The sequence below is a fragment of the Elephantulus edwardii genome, unplaced genomic scaffold, assembly GCF_000299155.1.
Source record: "Elephantulus edwardii isolate Elephantulus edwardi_28Jun2011 unplaced genomic scaffold, EleEdw1.0 scaffold00005, whole genome shotgun sequence".
Lineage (NCBI taxonomy): Eukaryota > Metazoa > Chordata > Mammalia > Macroscelidea > Macroscelididae > Elephantulus > Elephantulus edwardii.
Window position 1 is genome coordinate 10375470 of NW_006399755.1, and position 10593 is coordinate 10386062.

General features: G+C 37.8%; 1 protein-coding gene across 1 annotated transcript in view; it reads right to left on the reverse strand.

Annotated features, from left to right (window-relative positions):
- Nucleotides 1–3760: 3760 nt before the first annotated feature.
- HSPB11 (heat shock protein family B (small), member 11) overlaps nt 3761–10593 on the reverse strand; it is a 24783-nt gene continuing 17950 nt past the window's right edge. Inside the window, exons 4-5 of the mRNA XM_006879705.1 lie at nt 5815–5858; nt 3761–3874 (exon numbers count right to left, since the gene is read on the reverse strand). Coding sequence (XP_006879767.1) covers nt 3761–3874; nt 5815–5858 — 158 coding nt within the window. The remainder of the gene's footprint in view (nt 3875–5814; nt 5859–10593) is intronic.

Here is a 10593-nt window from a genome sequence, read left to right on the forward strand (position 1 = left end):
GGCGAGAATCTTTGTCTTCTTGACGTTGAGCCTTAGTCCATACTGAAGGCTGCAGTCCTTGACCCTTCGCAGCAAGTGCATGAGGTCCTCCTCAGTTTTGTAGAGGAATGCTATTTTGTGTCAATATGGTCATGATTCTGGGTATAATGTAACTATTCTCTGTTATAAATCCTAACCTCTATAATGTAAATAAAGCCAGATTGTAAACAAATCCGTAAATACACAATTATCTTTACCTGATTAAGGTCAAGTTCTTCTCAAGGGTGTGGCCTGCATGATATTTATCTTTAGACTTTCTGGCAACACTTTTGTCAGACCTACATGTGACCATTTAGCTCATGGTCTCCAGACTTAAATGAGTGGTCTGCTGTACTTGCTGATATTACTCGCATTAGTATACAAAGCTGGTCATCGTCAACTCTTTCTCAACAATCTTGCACATGTCAGCCTCTGCAGCTGGCAGCCAGCAGTTTCCAAAGTCAACAGCCTGAGACTCTGCCTACTGATGACTCAGACCCTGGCTTCTGAGGCCTGTCTCTCTTGAGGTCTCACCTGGAGACTTGGGACTTGTCTCTTACAACAGCATAAACCATTTAGTTGTCATCTCTCTCACTGCCATAAAGTTGTAACCAAGTCATAGTTAACTGTCCAGCAGGTTTTTTTCTCACTTGGATCCACAATCAGCACCCTTGATAAGGAAGTCAGGAGAGTATAGCACTGGGGAAGTCAGGAGATGGACAGCATTGGTAAAGTCTGTTGTCAAGGACCTCTGCAAATCACTGAGAAGCAATGATGTCAGTTTGAAGTGCACCCGACTCAGGCCATAGTCTTTTCAATTACTTGCTAGACATCTGGACAGTGACTAAACATTGATGTCTTTTTTTTTTCCTGTGTACCGCCAAATCGGATTTGACTGGCACAGGAGAATACTGCCCTCCTCGTTTTCCAGCACAGCATCTGGTGGATTCAAACAGCCTGCCTTCGGGATTGTAGCACAGCATCTTGCCACTAGGCCACCAGGGTTCCCCAGAAAGGAAATAACAAGATGCTGCTACTTTTTTTTCTTGTTGTGTACCATTGAATCTAATAGACTGGCACAGGAGGAGACTGCCCCTCCTTCTCCAGCAGATCATCTGGTAGATTCGAACGGCACACCTACAGGACTGCTGGGCAGCTTCTTGCCACTAGGCCACCAGAGCTCCCTTGCACTGACATCTTTTTAGTTGTGATGTTGGAGAATACTGAATATCCCATGGACTGCCAAAAGAACAAACAAATATCGTGGGAGAAGTGCAACCAGAATGCTAAACCAAAGATGCCATCTTTCTGACAGTTCTAATCCACTCGCAGTTCTGTAGAAGAAAGAAAGGCAAACTCCTCTCATGGTATTTACAGCTTCTAAAAATCTGCTCGAGTGTCAGCCATGAGCACGTTCCACCTCGACGGTAGTGAGCAGAGCTTATTGCAGTTTGGGTTAAGGCTTACAGAGCTTATCAGTTTTCCATTCAATAGTTAACAGACAGTTTCATGAGATTGATAGCAATCCCACCAGGTAACAGTATTCCACTTACTGTTTCCTCATTTCTGTTCATCCTTTTTGCTATCTCTTCTTGCCTTCTCCACTTGGTCCCTGGGCAAACACTACACTCACTCCCCCCCCTCAAATGGTCACTTATTCTTAGAAGTGCATTCTTTGCTGATAATACTGTTTACTTTATGGACCTATGTTTTATTTGTTTGAAAGTAGAGCCAGGAGGGTGAGTTAAGTTCTAGGTAGGAAGGTGGCTAAAGGCAATAATCCTTTGGATAGTCAAATAAAGAAGAAACAGACATTCTTCTGGTATTCTTTACTTTCAGCCAGAATCCATCTGACATCAGCAGTGATGTCCCTGGTGCCACAGCCACTTCTAAATCCTGCTTGAACTTCTAGCAGTTCCCTATCTAAGTACTTTTCTAGCTTTTTTAGAATGATATTCAGCAGTATTTTGCTTGCATGTGGTAGTAATGATACTATTCTGTAGTTTCCACTTTCTATTGGATCACATTTTTGGGGAATGGGAACAAATATAGATCCTTTCCAATTAGTTGGCCAGACAGTTGTCATCCAAAATTCTTGGCATAGACTGGTGAGTGCATCCAAAGTTGCATGTGTTAGTTGAAATATGTCAACTGGTATCCCATCAATTCCTGGGGCCTTAAGTTGTCTCACATATTTTGGACATGTTGCTAGGAGAGGCTATTCCTTGGAGAGGGACAAAATTCTTGCAAAGATGGAGGGATGGTGAAAGAAAGAAGACCTTCAACCAAGTGGATTGACACACTGACTGCTGTACTGGGCTCTAGTGTATCAGGAGGTGTAAGGATGGCGCAGGATAGGACAAGGTTCAGATCTGAAGGGTTGCTATGGGTTGTACTCAACTCGACAGGACCTCACAACCACAACAAGGGCCACAGTCTCAGGAGTTTCACCACTTTCTATCTGACCAGATACCTTTGTTCCTCCCCCCCCCAATAAGTTTGTTTTGTTTCACTTTTTTCCACTGTTTTTAATGGTAAAATGCATTATTGTTGTTGTTGTTGTTAGTTGCCATAGAGTAAATACTGACTCATGGTAGTCCCATGTGTGCAGAATGAATGTTCTGAGGGTTTGCAAGGCTCTGGCCTTTTGGAAACAGATCACCAGGCTTGTCTTCCAACGTATCTCTGGATGGATTAAAATTGTTAGGCTTTTCACTATTAGTCAAGCATTTAACCATCTGTACTACCCAGAGCCAATAAAGACAGCAGTATCTACATGTCCAGTTTTATAAGGGCTGTGCAATAAGGATACATTGTCATCATAGAATAATATACAGTATAACCAATAAAGAAGAATTTATAGAGAATTGTTATTAACAGGAAAAATGAGGGTGATAAAATTTTAGTGGAAAGGAAGTATGCAGATTTTATGTGTTACCTACAAGAAGGCCTATTTTTAGGAGGTGTTATCAATCTATAAAAGGAAGTCAAGGTAAAATGCATTATCGGTAACCTCATTTGGTCCAGTCTCCTCACTTTAGGGTGAGGGGTACTGGGGCCCTGAGAAGGAAGGCACTTGCTCAGGAAGACGGCTGTAAGTAAACCCAGAGGGCACACTGTGTGAGCAGGTCAGGCTCTGGACCAAGTCACCAAACTTCTACAAATCTGAAGTGTGGCAGATTCAAAATGAGACAGCAATAGTTTTTACCAAAGAAAGCATTTTTAAAAGGATCACAAAAGTCAACACATATGCAAAATGGCTCAATACAGAATAAATCTCCCATTTGGGGAGATAACATTGCTATTTCTGAAATATGTTAAAATATCAGTAATAGCTCTTTCTGGGTAATAATATTACCCAAAAACACCTCCTGAGTATTCTCTCTTCTCTGAGGTTTACAGTAAATCAATCAAATAATTTTAAAAATTAACACGCTGAGATTGAAGGGCACCATGTTAGAGACTAGGGTGACACAATGTACTGTCATTTAAATTTTCATGTTTTTTAGTCACCTCTCTGATTAATAAGTTATATGTTAAAGAGCTTCCTTATATCCTACATGATGGTGGGCGCTGCTGACTGATGAAAGCAGAGTTCCTTTATATAAAATGCTGAAGAGCAAATAAGTAACTCAAACCAGAGTGATACAAATTTCTTTAATGAAATATTTCAATGACAACTTCATATAGAAATAAATAATATTTCTAAAAAAACCTAAACAATGATAGCTTCTTAGAAGTACTAGGAAATCTTTGAGACTGCTATTCCCTCTGCAGAAATGCTATGCACGGATGCAAAATGATCAAATGCTGATTTAATAATGAATCTCAAGTGAGTGGCGGAACCATCACGTACCTGCCGGGGAAGGAAATCAATATGAATGCTTTCTGTAGTTCTAGCTAGTTGCTAACAAGCAGTTAGTAGACTAAATAAAGGCACTGGATGCACGAGTAATATGTTAAGCATGTATTACATATAATAATATATAAAATGTTCAGGACAGAAGCCAACTACAAAGACAAAAGAATCATTGTTTTGGTGTATACTAGCCAAGTTTTATTCTTTTCTTAGTTTGATGAAAAATAGAGGATGGACCGAAAAGCTTCAACTTTACATTTCTGATATATATATATATATTCTAAAAGTACCATTTGGTTAATGAAACTTCAGAATATACAACTCTGAAACATGTTATATTTTTACATAATTTTTCTGGCAAGCAATCTGGAAATATATATATCAAGAGCTAAATATGTGAGAGGCTTAGAAGCAGGAGTGGTATCCACTTTCTAAACAACATGCCTCTGAAATTCTATGAACATAGAGAAAGGACGATAGTTATAGAACAAGTTTCAGGTCTTTTGCTCATAGGGTCACTCACTGTAAGTCGTGCTCAACTCGACAGTACTTAACAACAACAAACAAGCCTTAGACTTGATTATTTAACTTACTGAACCTTAATCTGTAATAAAAAAGGGTGATGATGATGATGATAGAAGAAATATATGTCTAAGATTTTCCCTGTAACTTTACTTATGATGACTTGTGGGAAGGGGAGAAAGTTTGGTGTGTTTGACTACAAAGATAGTATTTTAAAATTGCAATAATGGAGCTTATTTTCTGCTATAAAGTAATAAAATATAAAATTATACACAAATTATTATTGTAATTATACAGTGCGTATGAATCAAAACTAGAAGAAAACAAGTTTAACAGAAGCTGTTGTGGCAAGGCAATAAAATTACAGGTGTTTTCCAGACCTTCATTTCCCTTTAATGCTGTAACTCTTGATTCTCACCGAGTTTTAAAGCAAAATACAAAATATAGCAGAGCCTGCGACTAGATAACTCTGTAACCATAACTATTAGGTAAATAGATAAAAACAGAAGATAAAATTAAATATCATTGATATAGTTATTATCACATATTATATAGTTATGAATTATATCATTAATAACTTTTTGCTTCAATTGCCCCCACTGGCTTTCTCAGTCGTTGGGAAAAATTCTGATGGCAGAGAAGGGGATTAATGAGAATAAAAAATTTTCTACAGAATCTTTTCAAACACTAATGCCACAGCAGCTCCCCAGACATCAGGAAGGAAACTTGATGGAGAAGAGATCCTCACTTTAAGGTCCACTTAGAGAAAAGGTAAGCACTACTACTGTGGGAGAGGGGGAAAATATCCCCACATTCAGTTGTTTTACTTTTTGTGTTTGTTTTTGTCTAGAAACTAGGGCCTGACAAACTAGCAGAAACAGAGGAACTCCTGATGAGGCAGCAGCTTCCTTGTCAACAGACATTCATTCCACTTGACAAGCAAAGCCCAATGGAATGTTGTTAGAAAATACTGGTTCTCTTTCCACCTCATCTCTCTTTGGCTTATTTGTTGCTGATCCTATGCTCCAGTTCCCCTATTTGAAGCTCTCTTGTCCTTTCATGCTTAAATTAACATCCAATTTTGGCATCTCCATCTTTCCTCATTCCTATTCATTTGGTTGCAGAGACAAATGAAAGGCCACGTAAAGAAACACTTCAAAATAAATACATGAACAAAAGTAAAACAAGTGAATTCTGTGTTCTCTTTGCTGTCGTTCTATGATAGATCAGTACCTAATTTATGATTATTGCAGTTTAATTATAATATTATTGAGAATAACTTTCTCTTTAGGCTGATTACATACAGAATCTACAACATCATATTACTAATTTTACGACAACGGAGAGAAGTTAAAATTGAAATAAAATGTGTTAGTTACAAATAATGTTTGTCTCTACCAGGTTTATGTACTTACCACAATTTCTTCATTTTGAAGCTGCCCCTCTGTGTGTACTAGTTCTATAACACAAATTGAAAGTGAGTTATGGGCTGAAATTACATGAGGATAGCTGCTGAAATTTATGTTCAGTAAAATATGATAGCTGACAAACTACAGTTAGGACCAGATTTAAAGAATTTATCAGTATTTTGGAGCTAAAATCTGATCGAAAATGAAAAATATTGTAAAGTATAAAAGATAAGCTTTGACTTGTAAATGATCTTTAGTATTTACAAGTAACAACAATCAAAACAGCCCCTATTGTTATCAGAAAATGAGGAAAAGATGGTGAAGCTTCATTTCACATACTTTAGGTATGTTGTAGCAGAAGCTATTCCTTGGATTTCTTGGAGAGGGACTTCATGTTGAGAAAGGGGGAGGTTCAGCCTAAAAGAAGAAAACCCTCAAAAAAGACAGACTGACACACCAACTGCCACAATGCCCTCAAGTGTGTCTGTGATGATGAGGATGACACAGGACAGGACACGGTTCACATCTATTGTTCATAGTGTTGCTGTGAGTTGTACTTGATTCAACAGCACCTGACAATACTGTCATTTAGTTAATTCCAATTCCATAGGGTCCTGACAGGAGAACTGCACTGGAGAGTTTCCAAGGCAGTACATCTTTTATGGAAACAGACTGCTATATCTTCGTCCTGAAGACTGTTTGATGGGTTTGAACTACTGGTCTCCTCAGCAGTTAAATTCTTTAATCACTTTGCCACCAGTGATTCTTTATGAAAACCAAATAAAAGTCAAACGTGATGCTCTCGGGTTGAAATTGACTCAGCCAACCCTTCAGCAGGTTTTCAAAGGCTTTAAATCAATGTGGTAGGGCATTACTCATCTTTCTCTTGTGGAGCCACTGGTGGATTCAAATGAATAGAGATGCAGCCTTTGCCTTAACAATGTTAACTCACTAAAAACTAAAGCATCAGAACTTCCAGGTCAGCAATTTGAAACCTCTTCTCTTTGAGAGAAACATATGACAGTCTGTGTCCACAAAGATTTATGAATACCTGTCAGAAGTCACTTCAGTGCTAGTATGGTTTAGTATAATCTTCTTTTTCAGCGCTACATAGTATTCCATTGTGTGAATATACCACAGCTTCTCTATCCATTCATTTGTTGAAGGGCACTTGGGCTGTTTCCATCCCTTTGCTATTGTGAAAAATGCAGCAATAACATGGGTGTGCATATATTTGCTTGGGAGGCAGTTCTGGTTTCTTTAGAGTATATTCCCAGTAGTGATTGAATTGCTGGGTCACATGTTATTTCTATTTGCAACTTTTTGAGAAAGTGCCATACTGACTTCCATAGTGGCTGTACCATTTTACACTCCCCTCAACAGTGAATAAGGGTCCCAGTTTCTCCACAACCTTGCCAGCATATGTTATTTGCTGCTCTGTTGAATTTCGCTATTGTTACTGGGGTGAGATGATATCCCACAGTTGTTTTGATTTGTATCTCTCTTAAAGCCAGGGATTTTGAACATTTCTTCATGCGTTTGTTCATCATCTGAATGTATTCTTTGGTGAAGTCTCTTCATATTCTGTGCCCATTTTGCAAGTGGGTTGTTTACCTTTATCTAATTGTGGTGCTCGAATATTCTATAAATTCTAGATATAAGTCCCTTATCGGACATGTCATTACCAAATATTTTCCCCCAGAATGTGGCTTTCCTTTTTACCCTGTTGGAGAAATTTTTTGATGTACACAGGGATTTGATTCTTAGAAGGTCCCATTCATCTATTTTATCCACTCCTGGTTGTAGGTTTTTCAGGATGCTTGGAAGACTGTCCATGTTGTGGATTAGGGCTTCTAGAATACTTTCAAGCTTTTCTCTCATGAAGTTTATAGTCCTTTGTTTTGGTTCTAGGTCCTCGATTCACTTTGAGTTGTTTTTGTATGGTGTGAGGTGTGGGTCTTGCTTCAGTTTTCTACAGATAGTTTTCCAATTTTGCCAACCATTTGTTAAAAAGACAGGTGAAAAAAAAACCCTACAGACTGGGAACAAACATTTGGTAATACCATCTCAGACAAGAGTCTTATAACAAGTTTACAGAATACTCCTGAGCCTCTACAAGAAAAAGACTGATAACCCAATTTTAAAACGGGCAAAACACATGGAAAGAATTTTCACAGAGGAAGATATTTGAATGGCAAACAGACACATGAAGAAATGTTCCAAATCACTGGCAATAAGAGAACTGCAAATCAAAACCACACTGAGGTACCACTGCACTCCAGTAACAGTGGCAAAGTTTAACAGGGCAGCAAGTAATAGATGTTGGAGAGGATGTGGTGAGAAAGGAACTCTTGTACATTGTTGGTGGGATTGAAAATGGTACAATCATTCTGGAAGGCACTTTGGTGCTTCCTCAAAAAGCTGAACATAGACATTTCATATGACCCAGCTATTCCACTACTTGGAACATACCCTGAGAAAATGAGAACTGAGGCACAAACTGAGATTTGTACACCAATGTTCACAGCAGCATTTATCACCATTGCAAGAACATGGAAACAGCCCAAATGTCCGACTACAAACAAATGGATTGAGAAATTATGGTACATATGCACAACAGAATACTATGCAGCATGCAGGAGCAATGATTTTGTAAATTATTACCTAACCTGGGAGGGACTGGAGAGCATTATGCTGAGTGAATTAGTCTCATAAGGATAAATATTGTATAAAACCATTATTGTAGAACGAGTATAAGGATCCAAGAGGATAAGTATAAGGATCCCTCTGTACAGCAATGCATAGACCAGTGCTATACCACTTAGAAGAATGTTTGACAAAAGACAATTTAAACCAGGCCTGAAGGCCACAGATTAAAATCACCCATCTTAGGCGTGGTAGCATAACTTTCTGTCCACTAGGCCAATGTAGCTTTCTCTGTGTGGTTTACTACAGAGTGTCCAACACTTACAGAAAACAGATCTCAATAAAGAGTGTGTTGCTCAAGTCAAGGAACACAATTTCTACTTTGTAATTCTTTTGTGTATCTTATTTTGCTGATTTTTTTTTACCTTAAACTTATCTCTTTTCAGTCTCTTTATACACCACCCCCTACCCCCGCTTCCTTATACATATTTCTAACCTAGATATCAGGTTATAATATACGTAGTGAGATAAAAAGAAATGGAAATTTCTTTTAAAAAAAACCAAACTGTCATTTCCCCACTTCAATGATTTCATCTTCTTGTCAAAAATGAGTTGACCATAGGTAGATGGGCTAATTTCTGGGTTCTCAATTCTATTCCATCAATCTATGTTTCTGTCATCGTACCAATACCACACTTCTTGACCACCATGACAGTGTAGCAGGATTTGAAATCAGGCAGTAAGATGCCTCCTATCTTGTTTCTCTTTTTAAGGAGTACTTTGCTTATTCGAGGTCTCTTTCCCTTCCTAATTAAATTGGAGATTGCCTTTTCCATCCTGAAGAATGGAACTGGTATTTGTATTGGGATTGTATTGAATGTGTAGACTGACTTTGATAGAACTGCCATTTTCACAATATTGAGTCTTCCTATCCAAGAGCAAGGTACATTCTTCCACTTCTCCAGGTCTTTTTTTTTGTTTCTTGTAGTAATGTTTTGTAATTTTCTTTGAATAGATCCTTTGTGCTTCTGGTTAGATTTATTCCCAAGTATTTAATCTTGTGATTAGCTATTGTGAAGGGTATTGATTTTCTTAGCTTCAGTTTTGTATTCTCTTTGTCACTGTAGAGAAATCCAACTGACTTTTGTATGTTGATCTTGTATCCTGCCATTTTGCTGAATTGGTCAACTATGTCTGGCAGTTTTCTTGCTGAGTCTTTATGGTTTCTAAGTATACTATCATAACATCTGCATATAGAGAGAATTTTCCTCCTCTTTGCCAATTTGGATACCTCTTATTTCTATGTCGTCTTATTGCTATCACTACGACTTCCAATACAATATTGAATAGGAGAGGTGACAGTAGGCATCCTTGCCTAATTCCTGTTCTCAAAGGGAATCTCTCTCCATTGAGAACAACGTTTGCTCTTGGTTTTGCATATACACTTTTTACTATGTTAAGGAAATTCCCCTCTATTCCTATTTTGTAAAGTGTTTTAATCAGGAAATGGTGTTGGATTTTGTCAAAGGCTTTTTCTGCATCAATTGATATGATCATGTGATTCTTGTTCTTAGCATTGTTAATGTGATGAATTACACTGATTGTTTTTCTTATGTTGCATACCTGTTATGAATCCCACTTGGTCATGGTACATTATTTTTTGATATACTGTTGGATTCTATTGGCCAGGATTTTATTCAGACTTTTGCATCTACGTTCATGAGAGATACTGGCCTTTAGTTTTCTATTTTGGTGGTGTCTTCACTTGGCTTTGATATCATGGAATGTTTGCTTCATAGAATCTGTCTGGGAGAAATCCATCTTTTTTCATTGTCTGAAATAGTTTATATAGAATTAGTGACAGTTCTTCTCTGAATGCTTGATAAAATTCACTTGTAAAACCATCTGGTCCAGGGCTTTTCTTGCCTGGAAGTTGTTTTATTACATTTGAAGTTTCTTCTTCTTCTTTTTTTTCCTCTTCTTTCTTTTTTTTTTTAATTAATTTTAATAGACATTTACAGAGATTTTGGATTTCCATTCATTCCTTGCTGCACTTTTCTCCCTGCCCACCCCTCCCCACCAGTTCACTCCCCTCTCCAAAAGAAAAAAAAAGAAAAAGAAATTCCTTCATTAGTATAC